Source organism: Lagenorhynchus albirostris, chromosome 7 (genome assembly GCF_949774975.1).
Source record: "Lagenorhynchus albirostris chromosome 7, mLagAlb1.1, whole genome shotgun sequence".
NCBI lineage: Eukaryota > Metazoa > Chordata > Mammalia > Artiodactyla > Delphinidae > Lagenorhynchus > Lagenorhynchus albirostris.
The window spans coordinates 5,096,265-5,112,763 of NC_083101.1; the positions used below are offsets into that span (position 1 = coordinate 5,096,265).

Consider the following 16,499-nt stretch of genomic DNA (forward strand, 5'->3'; position numbering starts at 1 on the left):
ATTTTCTACATTTTTGCTCTACCTCTGTTGTAATACATAATATTTAAAATGGCAAAATAATCCTTTCCATAAATCCTAGGGAAAAGTATCTTTAGTTGTTTAAAAATACGTGGAAGATATAAAACTTCTTCATTTTGGCCTCTACTCTACAGTCGTTGGGGCCTCCAGATGTGCTCAGGGCTTCTGTTTTGAGTTGTTGGCGTCATAGTGAAGTTGGTACCTCCTCCCCCCACCTACCGTCACCACAGGTCACCTCACCTCTGACTTGTCCTCCTTAAAATACTCCTCATTAGTGCATTCCTCTGACATCTCAGCCATGGTTTATTGCAGGGGATGGTGAAGCTGAGCCCATGTTAGAAGGAATTCTAGTAAATTTCAGATCTCTTTGAGCTCATGTTTAAAGACTGTTCCTTGGGACTTCCCAGGCAGTCCAGTGGTTAAGGCTCTGTGCTTCCACGGCAGGGGGTGCAGATTCGACCCCTGGTCAGGGAACTAAGATCCAAAAAAAATTTTTTAATAGAAATAAAGGCTGTTCCTTTAAAGGATCCTGCCTGCTAAAGTTCCACAAACCTGTTGACTCCTTGTGACACAATATAACATGAATTTTTATCTAATTCAGAACAAGAAGTGTACAACAGTCTGACCTACTAGAAGGAGAGGAAGATGAGGCACTCCTTGAGAGATGTTATCAGAATCTCGTGGAGGATGTGAAGTTTGAAAAAGCATATTAACTATCATGGTGGAATTTTTATACATTATATATGAGAAATGAAAAAAATTTTATAACAGACTGGAAGATAAAGCTCCACAAAATCTTCATGGGATGTAAGGAAATAGATTCAGGGAGGAAAAGTTTATTAAAAGGAGGTGCAGATCTTATAGAAAGAAGGATTGAGAAACCCTAGTCACTGAGAAGCTAGTTCTCTGCTAAACAGATGACGTAAAGTGATGGTCATGCTTTAGATTTTTAATATTCTTTTAAAAATCTTCTCCTACCTCTAGCTCAGCCCTCTCCTCCTGCTATAGCCGAGTGTACCAAAGTCTCGCCAACCTCATTCGTTGGTCTGACCAAGTGATGCTAGAAGGTGTGAACTCAGAAGATAAAGAGATGGTGACAACTGTGAAGGGGGTCATCAAAGCCGTGCTGGACGGAGTGAAGGTACGTGCAGGTTCCAGACGGTCCTCATCAGGGGCTGGGAGCACCCTCCCTGCTGGGTGTTCGTCACATGAGAACTTGTTCCTGAACTTTGTACATTAGAGTGCACGTCTTCCAGTGTTTCTGCTGTTGGGTGCTGCTCTGTCCCACAGCTGTTTCTCCGTGGTACAGGTGACTCTTACAGGAATATAACCTTTGGAGTACTCGTCCTGATAGTTAGAAGAGCTTCCAGAAGCAGTCAGCCTTTACTGGGCCTTGTGTTAAATCTACAGGTAGTCTTTATACTACAGCTCTGGCTGTGCACGCTTGCCGGCTAGATGAAGTCCAGTGGAAATTGCTTTTGCACTGACTTTTAGCAAAACTCCCAGCATGTCAACTGCTACCTTTTCATGTTCTAAGAACTTCTGGGATTCTTAGTAGAAAAGCAGGATTGACGTGAGTAAGAAATGAAACCAACTGTACTTGGAATCCATGATGTGGTCTGTGTATTTACTACCCAGGGAAGTCAGAAATGGCGGAATAGGAAATTATGAATCATCGCTACGGCGGGAAGTGAAGTCCTTGGAGGTTCTGGAATTGAGGTCCAAGGGACAAACCTTAATTGAGAAAATAAGTCCCAGTGGATGAGGAGCAGGGGATGATGTAGGGCGTGAAACAGTGAGATCCTGTGGGTTGGGACGCGGCTGTGAGCGGTGGGAATGGGAGGCCGGATAATGTAGTGGAAAGCGGGCTAGACTAGAGTAGAGCCCAGCTAGATTGGAATCCCAGGTTAACCACTTACTAGTCTGTGAACTTGAGCAATTTACTCAAGTGCTCCGTACCTTAGTTAACTCATCTACAAAATACATGCAGTTGTGGTACCCTGTGTCATGGGGTTGTAGGAAGGATTAAATTAGTTAATACATATAAAGCTTTTAGAACTATGCTGGGCATACTAAACACTCAGATCTTAGCTGCTGTTTATTATTAATTATGTGGTGCTAGATGTATGCTTTGCAAACAGGTCGCTTGGCTTGAAAAACTGTGTTCTCTTCCTTTCTAGACCCTCCAGTACAAAACTGTGGCCAAGGTACTTACCCTAGGTCCAAACAATTCCTTCCCCACTCAACCATGCCATTAGACTCCTGAATGCTGCCTCCTTGGATTGACATTCCCCAGAAGCTCTGGAGAGTAGAATAAGGACCCCCAACGGGTAAAAATTACAGATGGGAGGCTAAGAAAGCATTGCTGGACATTACACACTGCCCCGGAATGAACCGCGTTGGCTGGTGCGGTCTGGGCGGCTCCCCACCTCCAATACTGTGTGAACAGGGCTGCTGTGTCTGCGGGGGCTTTATGGAGCTCACGTAGAGGGAGGCTTGACCGGGCGGCATCATAGCGTGTCCTCCGACAGTTCCCCGTTCTCTTCACTCCCCACGGTTACTAGGTTACTAGGTCCTGCACGATCGGTTTTGGCTGGTGAGACTTAAGGATGTAGCCCAGGGTGGCTGCTGTGTGGGACCTGACGTTGCTTTCCAGACCTGGCGCCCAGTCACACATTCTCCCATTCCAGCCTCCCGGCGGCTCTCTGAGGTCAGCAGGGCAAGTGAGACGTGACCTGGGTCCCACTTCACCATGGGGGGGTGTGCGCTTCGGGCTCGCCTCACCTGGCTCTTCCTGTCCAGGCTTCTGGAAATGCTGTTATTGGCAAGTGTTATTTTTCAGGTGACATTGTTAAGGCTTCCTTCTACCAAATTGGTTATAATTAGATGTTTCGAAACAAGTCAGAACATCCAAAATAGAAGAGAGAGAGTTAAGCGTGAAGCTTTGTGACTTTCCCAAGTGCATTTCCTTTATGGAATCATTAACATGCCACTGTATCAGCTGAAAAATTGTCTAAAAGAAAAGTTGCTCAGATTTTTCAAATTGACCAGGATAAGAGAGGGGGAGGGAGAGAGAAAGCGAGAGACACCTATTGATTATGAACCTGTCAGCGTCTGAACTTTTCCGTAATTGTTTTTAAAATATTGTAACCAGAACAAAGATTCTCTAGGTGAGGAGCTCTGTACGTTAAATTTTGTTTCATTTATTCAAGAAGCGTTTGTTGAGAAACTCGTGTGTGCGGGGCAGCGTGATAGAGTTGGGAGCACAGCGATAAACAAAACTGGCGCTGACCTGAAGGAGCTTAGACTCTAACGGCGGAAAAGGACAGCGATCAAAACTTGTAATTGTATAATTACAACCAGGACTGGTGCTATAAAGGAAGAGTGGCGTGTGGTCTTACTTGGGTGTAGGGGGGACCTTCGATTTCAGGGTGATCAGAGACACTTCCCAGAGAGAGACAGGCAGGCTAAAGCCTAAAGGATGAGCAGGAGCTGGCCTGTGTCGCTAGGAGTTTTTCATAGTTGGAGTCAGTCAAGGCCACAGGGACGATTTAGACACTGTAATGTTGCCGTTTGCTGTTAAGGTCTCAACTGTAATCATAGCTCACGTGTATTACCCACTTAATGCTTATAACGACCTCCAAGGTGGGTGTAATCCCCTCCTTCACAGATGTGGAAACAGTCTCAGGCAGACCAGTAGTCAGTGGCAAGGGCATGATTCACACCCAGGCCTGCTGGACCCCAGACCCTGTGTTCTCACCATCACCCTCAGCTGCCACCCACAAGGAGGAAGATTCATGGTTCGGCCCAAGGGATTCAGTGTGTCTCCCCTCCAGGCCAGCTGGCCTCCAGCCGCTCTCACTGTCCCCGTCAGGCTTAGGACACCTTATAAGCTCCTGTCCTCACGGTGTGAGGGAGCTTCAGTGGGCTGGGAGGGACAGGACTGTGCAGAGGCGAGCTACATCCATGAGGGTGTCATCATCCCACTTGGAGGGAAAGTGTTGGCATGTTCCTGTAAACTGACTCACCATCTTCCAAGTTACTCATTCACTTGTTAAATGGAATTTTGCTTTTGAGAGTTGTAAAAGTGTTGTAAAGCAGGATTACTTTGTTTTTGTCCCTGAATGTGCAGTACCATCTATCATTTAAACCCCCATGTAAATGCCACTTGTTAGCTCTGTAACCTTGGGCAACTTAACTCAGGTCGAAGGATGGACCTCTCTTATTATCTAATCTGACCCAGGCAGGTGCTTTACCAATGGGAGCCTGAGACTCAGATGGTCATGACCGTCTGGTAGGAATTCAAAGGCCCTCACTTTCCCTTTGCTGTAGGAACCACCTCCAGCCTAGGTCTTGGCTGTTGGAGGATTGAGCTTCTCAAGGTCAAACAGATACACGAGTTTGTCCTTTCAAAACCAAGACCCCAGCTCTTCCTAATTTCACCTTTTCTTCTTATCTCAGATGTACAGCTTCTTAACCCATCTCTCTGGACTCTGCTTTACCATCTCTGCAGACCTTCTTGGATCTCCCTTCTAAGACCTCCAGCCTCTTCCCCCACGAGAGAGAGAGAGAGAGAGAGAGAGAGAGAGAGAGAGAGAGAGAGACACACACACACACACACACACACACACACACACACACACACACACACACACACACACACACACACACACACACACACACACACACACACACACACACACACACACACACACACACACACACGTTTTTTCAATTGGAAGAAAAAAAACCACTGACCTGGGGGGAAACTTTGGAATACTTGCAGTTCTGTCATTTAACCATCACCACCCAAAAATTGGGCTTGTATACCAGATTCACCTTGAATAGCAGGAATATTTTGAAAGAAAGATTCTCCTGACTGTATCAGTTAGGGTTAGACTTGACTGCAAGAAAATCCAGAATAATACTGGCTTCAAAAGATAGAACTTTATTTCTCCTTCACGTATAAGAAGCCTACAGATAGGCAGACAGTCCAAGGCTAGCGTGGCATTTTCACAAAATGGCCAGGGATGTGGTCTCCTATCCTGCTTTCCCACCATCTTCACACATGGATTCCACCTCATGGTCCAAAATGGCTGTTACAGTCTCCATGAATTATGACTCCATTCCACCTAGCCAGGAAGAAAAGAGAGTAGGAAGTTGTGGCTTCTCCACTTAGGGGTGCTTCCTCAAAGGCCTCACAGAACTTTCACTTAACATTTTATTGGCCAGAACTTGGTCATATGCCCAAGTAAAATTCTGTTAATAAGGAAGAGCAGATACTGTGGGGCAACTAGCTATCTCTACCACACTGACATTTCAGATGAGCCACCTCTTTTATTCCTTGATCAGCCTATTTTAAAATTCTTATTTATGGGCTTCCCTGGTGGCGCAGTAGTTGAGAGTCCGCCTGCTGATGCAGGGGACACGGGTTCGTGCCCTGGTCCGGGGGGATCCCACATGCCGCGGAGCGGCTGGGCCTGTGAGCCATGGCAGCTGGGCCTGCGTGTCTGGAGCCTGTGCTCCGCAGCAGGAGAGGCCACAACAGTGAGAGGCCCACGTACCGCCAAAAAAAAAAAAAAATTCTTATTTATGATGAATTTCAGACATTTGCAAAAAAGAGAACAGTATAACGTAGCCCCATCACAGAACTTCCACAGTTGGCCAGTCTTGTTTCTTCCAGACCTCTTCCTACTCCCCTGGATTATTTGGAAGCGAATTCCAGGCATCATGCCCATTCACCTGTAAATACCTTAGCGCATATCTCTAGAATAAGGCAAACTTTTTCTGTAAAGGGCCAGGTAGTAAATATTTTAGGCTTCTGGGGCTACACATAGTCTCTACTGCATATTGGTCTGTTGCATATTCTTTGTTTGTTTTAATATAATTTTTTTAAGCAAAGCATTCTTACCTTGAGGGCCTTACAGAAGCAAGCCCTGGGCTGGATTTGGCCTTCAGGGTATAGTTTGCTGATTTCAAACAGTTTGGTTTTCAATTTCAGATCCAGATAAACTCCAAACACTATAACTCATTAATATTTGTCTAAAGTTCTCCCTTCTCTGTATTTTTCTCCTTGCAACTTGTTTGTTTTTTTTTTAGGGAAGGATTCTTTCTCTGAGAAGTCTCCCACACTCTGGTTTTGCTGATTACATCTATGCAGTGTTATTTAACATGTTCCTCTGTCCCTTGAATTTCCTGCAAAACTAGGCTGAATCAGGTTCATGTTTTTGTATCTAGAAGAATGTTTCCTAGGTGCTGCCGTACACTTCCTTCTAGAGGCATCTTTCCTTTTTTGATGTTAATAGCCGTTGATGGTTATTGCCTAGATGGGTTAATTCCTTGGGAGTTGCAAAATGATGACATTATACTTCTTTCTGCCATCCCTTCCTCATTCCTTAGCTGGAATACACTAAAAGAGACCTCCCCTTGTCAGTCAGGGTTATCCTGTGTTATAATTCTCAGGGGGAAAGGCAGGATCAGTGCTTAATTCCTTCCTTCATTTACCAGTTATCAAAATGAGTGTTTCTTAGTAGCATCTAACATGACCATTGGATTGAGGTTTTGGGGTTTTTTTAAATTTATTTATTTGTATTTATTTATTTTTGGCCGTGTTGGGTCTTCGTTGCTGCGCACAGTCTTTCTCTAGTTGCGTCGAGCGGGGGCTACTCTTCATTGGGGTGCGCGGGCTTCTCATTGCGGTGGCTTCTCTTGTTGCGGAGCACGGGCTCTAGGCACGCAGGCTTCAGTAGTTGTGGCACGCAGGCTTCAGTAGTTGTGGCTCGTGGGCTCTAGAGCGCAGGCTCAGTAGTTGTGGCGCACGGGCTTAGCTGCTCTGCGGCATGTGGGATCTTCCCGGACCAGAGCTCGAACCCGTGTACCCTGCATTGGCAGGCAGATTCTTAACCACTGAACCACCGGGGAAGCCCTGGATTGAGTTTTTTAATATAGCATTCTGAACTCAGGGATGTAAATAAACATAGTTTATATGTCCCGTCCATTGCAGTTATTATCCTTAGTGATGCTCAAGTCCCATCTTTGAACAGTGACAGCTTCTTCAGATTGTTTCCTGAGTTCATTTTGACGTGACCCCAGAAGTCTTTGATCGTTTTCTCACTTTGGGATATGAAAAGGTGTTCCAGGTTCATCTTACTTACTTGTGTGTGTATGTGGTAATAGCTTTATTGAGATATAAAGCCCATACCGTACAGTTCACCCAGTTTAAAACGATTTAGTGATTTTTAGTATATTCACAGAGCTGTGCAGCCCTCACCACAGTCAACTTCAGAACATTTTCATTGCCTCAGAAAGTAACCCCATACCCTTTGTACTCTCCCCATACCCTGCCCCCATTTCTCTCCATTCCCCCAGCCTTAGGCAGCCACTAATCGAACTTTCTGGCTCTATAACTTTGCCCCTTTCTTTTTTTTTTGACCATGTCACACAACATGCGGCATCTTAGTTCCCTGACCAGGGATCAAACCCGCGTCCCCTGTAAAAGCGCAGAGTCTTAACCACTGGACCGCCAGGGAAGTCCCTAAACTTGCCTCTTCTAGATACTTCATATAAATGGAATCATATACTGTGGGTCCTTTTGTGACTGGCTCCTGTCACTTAGCATAATGTGTTCGAAGTTCATCCGTGTTTTAGCATGTATCAGTACTTCATTTCTTTTTATTGCCAAATAATATTCCATTACATGGATATATCACATGTTATTTATTCATGGACATTTGGACATCTCAGTTGTTTCCAAATTTTGAGTAATGCTGCTGCAAACACTCGGGTACAAGTTTTTGTGTGGGTGTATGTTTTCATTTCTCTTGGTTATACGCCTAGGACTGCAATTGCTGGGTCATATAACATCTCTGTGTTTGATCTCGTAACAAGCTACCAGACTACTTTCTAAAGCAGCTGCACCATTTTACATCCCTACCAGCAGTACATGAGGGTTCCAATTTCTCTACATCCTCACCAGCCCTTGTTATCACTGGCTTTTTCTGATGTAGCCGTCCTAGTGGGTGTGAAGTAGTATCTCACTGTGGTTTTTGATTTTCGTTTCCCTGATGGCTAATGATGCTGAGCATCTTTTCATGTGCTTATTGGCCATTTGTATATCTTATTTAGAGAAATATTTATTCAAGTCTTTTGCTTATTTTTAAATTGTGTTATTTATCTTTTTTTAATTATTGAGTTATAATTACCTTGTACATTTCTTACCACCGACCTGGAATCAGCCATTCCTTTAAGGAGCTCTGGTTCCCTTTATTGGGGAATGATGTTTAGAGACCTCACTCCAGGGTTCCTCATTGCTACTCATTGATCACATGTTTAGTTTCTTTAAGAGAAAATACATCTTGAGTTTATACTGGTTTTTACTTAACCTCATCAAGCTTATATCTTAATTTTCTTCCTCCCACACTGAAAATCCCTGTTTTAAAAAATATCAACATTTGTTTTTGACTCGTTTTTTCACAATACAAACACAACAGTCTCAGAATAACACTAACCACCTCCATCAGTATGATTATTAGAAAGTATTAAAGATGTTTCAAAGTTATTTTTGACCTTCAGGTTATCCATCATTTTGCAGTCATTTGAAATAGTTCTTCTTGGTGTGTCTACATGGTCCCTCTTATGTGGCATGTATTTGAGTATTTCCTGTGTGCAGTGGTCTGAGTATTCCACTGCTTTACAAAGGAGGAGAAGGAGAGGGAAGAAGAAAGGGGGGGACTTCCCTGGTGGCGCAGTGGTTGAGAGTCCACCTGCCGATGCAGGGGACACAGGTTCGTGCCCCGGTCCGGGAAGATCCCACATGCCGCGGAGCGGCTGGGCCCGCGAGCCATGGCCGCTGAGCTTGCGCGTCTGCAGCCTATGCTCCGCAACGGGAGAGGCCACAACAGTGAGAGGCCCACGCACTGCAAAAAAAAAAAAAAAGAAGAAGAAGAAGAAAGGGGGAAGAGACAGCGGGTTATGTGTAGTAGGAAATTGCCATGTAGGAATGTTGTGGATATACTTTCATACGTCAGAGAAATCATCACGCTCCAATTTCAGCTTCATACGCTCAGGGTGTACGGGTACTTTTGTTGTTGTTTTTTCAAAATAATAGGGTGGCTTAGACTAAGATAAGCCTTCCCCAGCCTACTTTCTGAGCAGTTCACTAAGTATTTTTTCTAGTAAATCTGCTAACCTGAAGAACTGCACCAAACGTTTACTGCTTTTTCATTCTCAAGTGTGTTGGGAGTGAAGGACATCCTACCCAGCTAGGAGTTGTGGCAGCAGCGTCTCCTTGCTGGGCCCACACGGGCTCTACTTAGTTACAAACGTCGAGAGAAGGTCTTTCAATAATCTGCAAGCTTGTTTAGGGCCTTTTTTGGGGGTGAACCCTGAAAACTCTTATTGTTCGAGGTGTAGTGTTTGGCCCCAACTCATTATTTTGAAGACACAAGTGCCCAGTTTTAAAACTATGCCCCTCCCCCCATGCCATCCGGGCCTGGCACTGCTTCTGGGCTGGTCTCTTCAGCATCTTTCAGGGTGGAATTTGAGATCCCCTCTGGCTGCCTTGTTTTCAGGCTGCGGTGGGCCTCCAGAAGCTGACGCGCGGAGTCGCCGCCAGGCCGGCGCGCTCTGGCGCCTCGTGTGCTTTAGTGTTCTGTCTCCCTGAGCGCATGTGAGGGGGACGGCACTTCCTCTGCTCTGTCGCTGCCCCAGCCCCGCTTAGGATGTGGGCAGGGAAGGTCCCTTGTTGTCACCGTAAAGGTCATACTGGGGCTGGACAGCCCTGTGACTGCATTATGCCACTTCAGTTACAGGAAACTCCCCACTGGCCTGTACCCAGTGTCTTTGGTGAAGAACTCACCTTAGGACCACTCACCGGTAGAGGGGCCATGTCATGGCCATAAGCACAGGAGCCCACGGTGATAGAGGACAGACAGTGACAGGTCGGGATGCGGCCTGAGCAGGGGCAGCGGGCCCAGGCTGCGGGCGGGGCGCTTTCCAGTTAAAGTGTGTGTTCTCTCCACGTGAACCTGGAGGACTTGGGCCTCTCCTCGTGCAGCCCGTGTCCCCTCTGCCGGGCAGGGGCCGAGGAGACAAAAACAGATAGGACTGTTTCTTACCTGAGCACCGAGCTGTGCTTTGACTGGATGAAGGTCATCTAAGATGGAAGTGTCTCTGTGATCACTCTCAATATGAGTAAAATGAGCATGGAAATAAAGTATTGTGTATTTAGAAAGGTGCTCTTCCGGGTACCTTTCGGGCTTTGAAAACTGCTTTTCGGTGAACTGGCGGTTGTCTGGTTTACAGCTGCCGGCTCTGGACACAGCCTCATGTGCCGTCTCTCTCAGTCTTTCCTAACCTGTGCCTCAGGAGGATTGGAAAGTCTGACATCCTCTCAGAAATCTGGCTTCAGTAGGGAGAGTTGAGCTCTGGCCGGGTTACAAACGGTCGGCTCTGAAGGAGATGAGGGTGTTGGCACGGTCGCCGGGTACGTGCACATTCTAAGGGTGCCCTTCTGCCTGTGAGAGAGAAGCCAGGCTGAGAGTGAAAGACCTTCTGGCTGGTGTGTTTGTGTTTGGGCTGGAAGGTCGTGGTGAATATGGAAAGCTGCCCCCTCCTGTGATGGTCTTTTGGGCCTGGGGTGAAGGAGGGTAAGTTCTGGGATCTGACTTTGTCTTGGAATTCGGGTGCCCACTTGCACATGTGTGCCTGTCATTGCACGGTTCTTTTGCCATCGTTCTTCAGTTGAGTTCACACAGCTGCCTCTCCAGAAAGATGGCATTCTAATTATAATTGCTCAGGAATCAATGAAGAATTAGTGGAATTTTGTCCTGCCTCAGCAGATGCAAGCGTACAGGCTCCTCCCTTTTCCTTTGCCCTGCTTGTAAAGAGAGTGAGCTTGAGTGTGGCGCTTCCAAGGCACTTTGACTCCCTCTGATGCCGTGATGCTCTTCTGTGTGGCCTGGTGATGGGCTTCTTGGATGAACGGCCTTCCCCACCCTCCTCTAGGCGATGGGGTGCAGGGGGCCTGCCTCCACGCCACTTGCTCTCTCTTCTAATTACGTCATCTCTTGTCTCTCCACCTTGTCTGTAATCACCAGCTAGTTAGCTGTTCCTTAAATATTTGCGAGATTATGTTTAACTCCTAGATGGTGATAACAGGAAAATGCCAACCTTCTCCTTTCTTCTTCCAGTACTTGATTCTTGGCGATCTCAACCCTCCATGTTTCTCCAGGAATAGGCATCGAAACTATTACAGAGTGGGGTGACACTGATTCTGATTATATGGAGTATGCCTTATTTTTCTTTTAATTCGTATTTCAGAAGTAATACATGTTCATTGTAGCAAAGTAAGAAAAAGCAGAGAAGCAAAAACAAGAAAATAAGGGGTGTTTCATAGCCATATTTTTTCCTATACGTGTGTTCTTGGTTTTGTTTTGTTTCCAAAACATACTGTGTATACACCAGTGTACCGTCTGGGCTGTTTTTCCACTTAACATTGTATTGTCTTTCCACGCTATCATATATTCTTGTGAGGTTTTGTTTTGTTTTGTTTTTTTGCCGTGTGTGGGCCTCTCACTGTTGTGGCCTCTCCCGTGGCGGAGCACAGGCTCCGGACGCGCAGGCTTAACGGCCACAGCTCACAGCCACCGGCCCCAGCCGCTCCACGGCATGTGGGATCTTCCCGGAGCGGGGCACGAACCCGTGTCCCCTGCATCAGCAGGCGGACTCTCAACCACTGCGCCACCAGGGAAGCCCTCTTGTGAGTTTTTTTAATGGTAATATAATGGTCCATTGTTTAAGTCTATCTTAATTTATGTAATCAGTACCTAGTATTGAATATTTAATTATGGAATATTGAGTCGTCTGATTACCTGTTACACGGAATGCTGCAGTGAACGTTCTTTGTGGCTTAATTTTTGTACACATCCGTGTCATTTTCCTTGGGCTAAATTACTATAAAACGCATGCAAATATTTAAAGCTTTTTATGTATACTGACAAGTCATCTTTTAGATAAGCTATCCAAAGCATTACTTCCATCCATCATAGTAACTCTTTGCCTTACCACACTTGTCGGGATTCCTGTGTGGGGTGTTTTGAGTTGGGAGAGGCTTTGCAGTCTGATTTGGGGGCACACTGCTGTATTACCCACCTTCTTCCATTGCTGCCTCCTCTGTAACTTTAGAAATAGATGTTCATGCTGAAAGCCTGAACTTCTCATGTGACACAGGTAGGTCCTACCCAGGTGTGTATCAACAGGGCAATGAATGAAGAGATTGTGGGTTTATCCATATACTGGAATACAACTCAGCAACATCAAGGAACACACTACTCATGCACACAGAGACGTGGGTGTCTACACTGAGCAAAAGAGGATCGACCAATAGAGATAGAGAGTGGATTAGTAGTTGTGGGTCCGGGAGGGCTGGGGAGACATGAGGAGGGACCACGGAAAGGTCCGGAGTTTGTTTTGGAAGTAATAATGAGTCCTAAAATGGATTGTGTTGATGGTTGCACAACACTGTGAACAGACTAAAAACCATTGCATTGCACACTTTAAATGGCTGAATTTTGGGCTTCCCTGGTGGCGCAGTGGTTGAGAGTCCGCCTGCCGATGCAGGGGACGCGGGTTCGTGCCCCGGTCCGGGAGGATCCCACATGCCGCGGAGCGGCTGGGCCCGTGAGCCATGGCCGCTGAGCCTGTGCGTCCGGAGCCTGTGCTTCACAGCGTGAGAGGCCACAACAGTGAGAGGCCCGCGTACAGGAAAAAAAAAAAAAAGGCTGAATTTTATGGCCTAAAGCTGTTCAGAAAAAGAAGATGGACACCAAAGAGTACATACTGTATGGTTCCACTTATTTCAAGTTCTAGGCAGAAGTGATCCAAGAAACAGAAGTGAAAAAGTGGTTGCGATGGGGCAGGTTGACTGGAGAGGGTGGTGGGAACGTTCTGTAGTTTTGAGTGATTCTCATATGGTGTATGCAATCACCAAAACTCATCACATTGGAGGAAGATGCATTCTAGTTGAAAAAACGAAGTAGGCCCTAATCACCTTTTTTTTTCCTATTTAAAAACATATTTTCTAAAGTCATTTCTCTGCTGGGTAATATGCCCTAAACTTTCTGTCCATCGACAAAGATTTCCACCAGTCATTTCAGGATACCAGCTGCCACACCCATGGCCAGCTCACCCTGGGAAACCACCTTCCCCAAGACCAGAGGTTTGATTGTTAGTAAGCAGCGTCCTGCACATCGTATAATGGCTTCAGAGAACTAAAGGGTAGTAGTTCTTCCTCCACAAACCGACTGGCAGTTGTTCTGCCAGGAGTTTGGTCTGTGTGATGAACTTAGTCATTCTGAGACAGTGGGGCTTGTCATTTCCCCCTTCCAAAAGGAAGTGCCTTTATGCACTTGAAGCTTTCGATGTGCTGTGCAGGTATTTTTGGAGGGTAGGAGACGTTTTGGGAAGCCAGGCAGATTACCTAAGTCAAATCATACTCGCACTTATGGTGAGTGAGGAATCTGTGGGCAGTGGAGGACAGACAGCTCACCCACCTGGTTGGGAACATTCACGGTGAGGAACCTTCCTCGTGTCTCACTGCTTTTCTCTTGTGTGGGATGTAGGAGCTTGTCAGACTTACCATCGAGAAGCAGGGGCATCCGTCTCCAACAAGCCCAGTGAAACCCAGTTCCCCAGCCTGCAAACCAGACGGGTGAGTGCTGACCAGACCCTCCAGTATCTGGGGTCACGGTTGATCTACACTTGAGAAAGAAGGGGAGCCAGGTCCGGAGCCCACATCAGGCAGGCCCTGTGAGGCCCACATTCCCTTCTCAGTGAATTCTGGGTAAGAGCCTGCATTACTTTAAAGTGTGTGTAGCTCACACCCGTTCTGAAGAATTGCCTGGTCTCCAGGTTAATAGCGTGACCTTTTCTAAGGATAGTGTGTGATGTCAAAACCCACCTATACTTTTCTTGACCAGCTTCCTCCCATAATTAGAAAGAACTTTGAAGGGTTGGGTTTTAGGGGTTTGACTTGAGAGCATTTAACTTTATCAAGAAAGGAAACTGAGGGTAATGTGGACAGTTACAGGGCCTTGCAATAATTTCTACTACAAGCCCCTAGTAAAAATATAAAACCTACACTTGGAGCATTTTAGAACATCATCTAGTCCAGAGATTCCTCTTACAGATGAGGAAACTGAGGTGCAGAGGCAGGGGGACTTGGCCAAGCTTCTGCTGTTTGTGGGTGATCGAACCAGACTTGAAACCCCATCTCTGCCTTGGAGCCCAGGGCACAGTGTCAGCTCTGTGTCCAGGGCACCTCCGTCCCTGTCCCCCCATGACTTCCCTGCCCTGGTCACATCCTCACGCTCTCAGGACCTTCTCTGTGGCCTTCTGTAACCCCGAGTTCTCTTCAACTCTCCAGCCAGTCTGAGCTCCCCTTGACAGATCGAGAGATGGAGATTCTAAACAAGACGACCGGCCTGTCGCAGTCGTCCGAGGGGCTCCCAGATTCCACGGATGAAGAGGTCGCGCCCCCCAAACCCCCCTTACCTGGCATTCGTGTGGTTGATAATAGGTAATTTTCTGTTTTTCTAGCACCCTCCTCTATTTATGTCATAATTTCATGAATGGATGGGTAGGATGGGCCAAAGGAAGGCGGTGCCATTAGGGTCAGAGCCTGCTCTTCAGGCACCTTGGCGGTTTGACCTTCCTCCGGAGGGGCGTCTCCAGAGGACGCGCGCCTGGCCCAGCGCCCTCCCTTGCCCCGCACCCTGAGAACTCCCAACCGCTTGCCTTTTCGCCTTAACCAAGCAAAAACTGGCACCATTTGTTACGAAAAGAAAAGCAAGAACTTTGGATACTAGTTTTTTGGCACTGATGGGATGGGAGTTGAAAGTGTGAAAAGCAGGTGTGAAGTGTCTGATAATGAAAGAACCCACCTCCCATACCCCAGTATCTGTTTAAAGCATTTTGTGGGGTGTCTGGTTTGATAGGGTTCCTTGCTCTGTTTCAGTCCTCCACCAGCATTGCCACCGAAGAAGAGACAGTCGGCTCCATCCCCTACCCGAGTGGCCGTCGTGGCCCCCATGAGTCGAGCCACCAGTGGCTCCAGTTTGCCTGTTGGAATTAATAGGCAGGTAATTAGCTCCACCTAGAAAGGCAGAGGAAGGCTTCAGGTCTGGGGATTTGGTTCCTGAAGCTGAGAGAAACCCAGTGGTCTTGGGTCCCTGGCGTGGGTCAGGAGGAGCTCTCCGCACTGGGGTGGAAGTTCCCCCACGGGGTGGGGAGGCCCAGACCGGCCCCAGGGCCTCCCTCGCACTGAGCTCTGAGCGCTGGCGCAGGCCCTCTTTCTCAGGAGGCGCAGAAGTGGCGTTCACAGCCTACAGCAAAGACGGGCCTTTCCAGCAGGTTGCTGAGCCTGCCGGCATCTCCTTCTCCGAGTAAACGTACCGGCTCCCTCCCCTGGTCTCTGCCACCATTTCCCAGGAGTGACTTGGTTTGTTTTCGTTTTTGCCGGGAGGATTTTGACGTGGACTGTTACGCACAGAGACGACTGTCGGGCGGCAGCCACTCATATGGCGGCGAGTCGCCCCGCCTGTCCCCCTGCAGCAGCATAGGCAAGCTCAGCAAGTCGGACGAGCAACTGTCGTCTCTGGACAGGGACAGCGGGCGGTGCTCCCGGAACACAAGCTGTGAGACTCTAGGTGAGCTGCCGGCGTCGCGGCCACCACTGCTGGCTCATCGTCTCTCCGGGGCTGTTTTGGGCTCAGACAGTGATGCCAGTCATTGGCTCTGTTGACCTTGGCCAAGTCACTCAAAATCCGAGCCTCAGTTTCCTCATCTGCAAAATGAGGATACCAGTGTCTGCCTCTGAAGGGGGTTGAAAGTTTAAATGGAGTAGCAGTGTGAAACCCCATGGGAGATACTGAAATGGTAACTGTTACTTCAGTTAGTCTGTCAGTGTGTCATTTGACTCCCTTTGCCAGAATTCAGAGCCCTCTGTGCTCAGAGCTCCTGCCCACTTCTGACGGAGGGCGAAGGCAAGGGAGCTGGCCTCGGGCGGTGGGGCCCAGTGAGGGTCTGGCGTGCAGTTTGGCAGGAGGCCTACAGAGCACTGAGCTGTCCATGTCCCGCGAACTAGATACTTCACTTCTGAGAGTTTATCTTAAGAACATAATCAGAGATTTATGGCAAGATTTCTGTCCAGAGACATTAATCTCAGCATTATTAAGAGTAATGATGATAAACTGGAAAGAATCTACTACTCAGTGATAGGAAATCAGGAGACTTATGATACAGCCATTTGGTGGAATAATACATAGCTGTATTAAAAACCAATTATGATATAGTGATCAGCGGACAAAATCCAAGACCACTTATATAGTGTTTTCTCAGAGTTTAAAAAGGAAAAAAAATCCAAGGGAAAAAAGACTTTTAAGGAAATATATCCAGTGGTAAGCAGAGATTATAGTTAGATTATG

At 47.1% G+C, this 16,499-nt stretch overlaps 1 protein-coding gene and 1 long non-coding RNA gene across 13 annotated transcripts in view; one reads left to right on the plus strand and one right to left on the minus strand.

Moving 5' to 3' along the window:
- The window catches only part of RAPGEF1 (Rap guanine nucleotide exchange factor 1), a 147,665-nt gene that overhangs the window by 80,750 nt on the left and 50,416 nt on the right, over window positions 1-16,499 (plus strand). For all 12 annotated transcript variants that reach the window (XM_060153994.1, XM_060153996.1, XM_060154003.1 and 9 more), the window contains 5 exons: window positions 1,003-1,159; window positions 13,638-13,726; window positions 14,441-14,593; window positions 15,032-15,155; window positions 15,539-15,722. In XM_060153994.1, coding sequence (XP_060009977.1) covers window positions 1,003-1,159; window positions 13,638-13,726; window positions 14,441-14,593; window positions 15,032-15,155; window positions 15,539-15,722 — 707 coding nt within the window. The remainder of the gene's footprint in view (window positions 1-1,002; window positions 1,160-13,637; window positions 13,727-14,440; window positions 14,594-15,031; window positions 15,156-15,538; window positions 15,723-16,499) is intronic.
- On the minus strand, window positions 5,129-15,018 carry LOC132523261 (uncharacterized). Its single transcript, XR_009541448.1, has 3 exons — window positions 14,958-15,018; window positions 8,220-8,353; window positions 5,129-5,150 (listed from the first exon to the last, which is right to left on the minus strand). It is a non-coding gene; the product is annotated as an uncharacterized LOC132523261 (long non-coding RNA).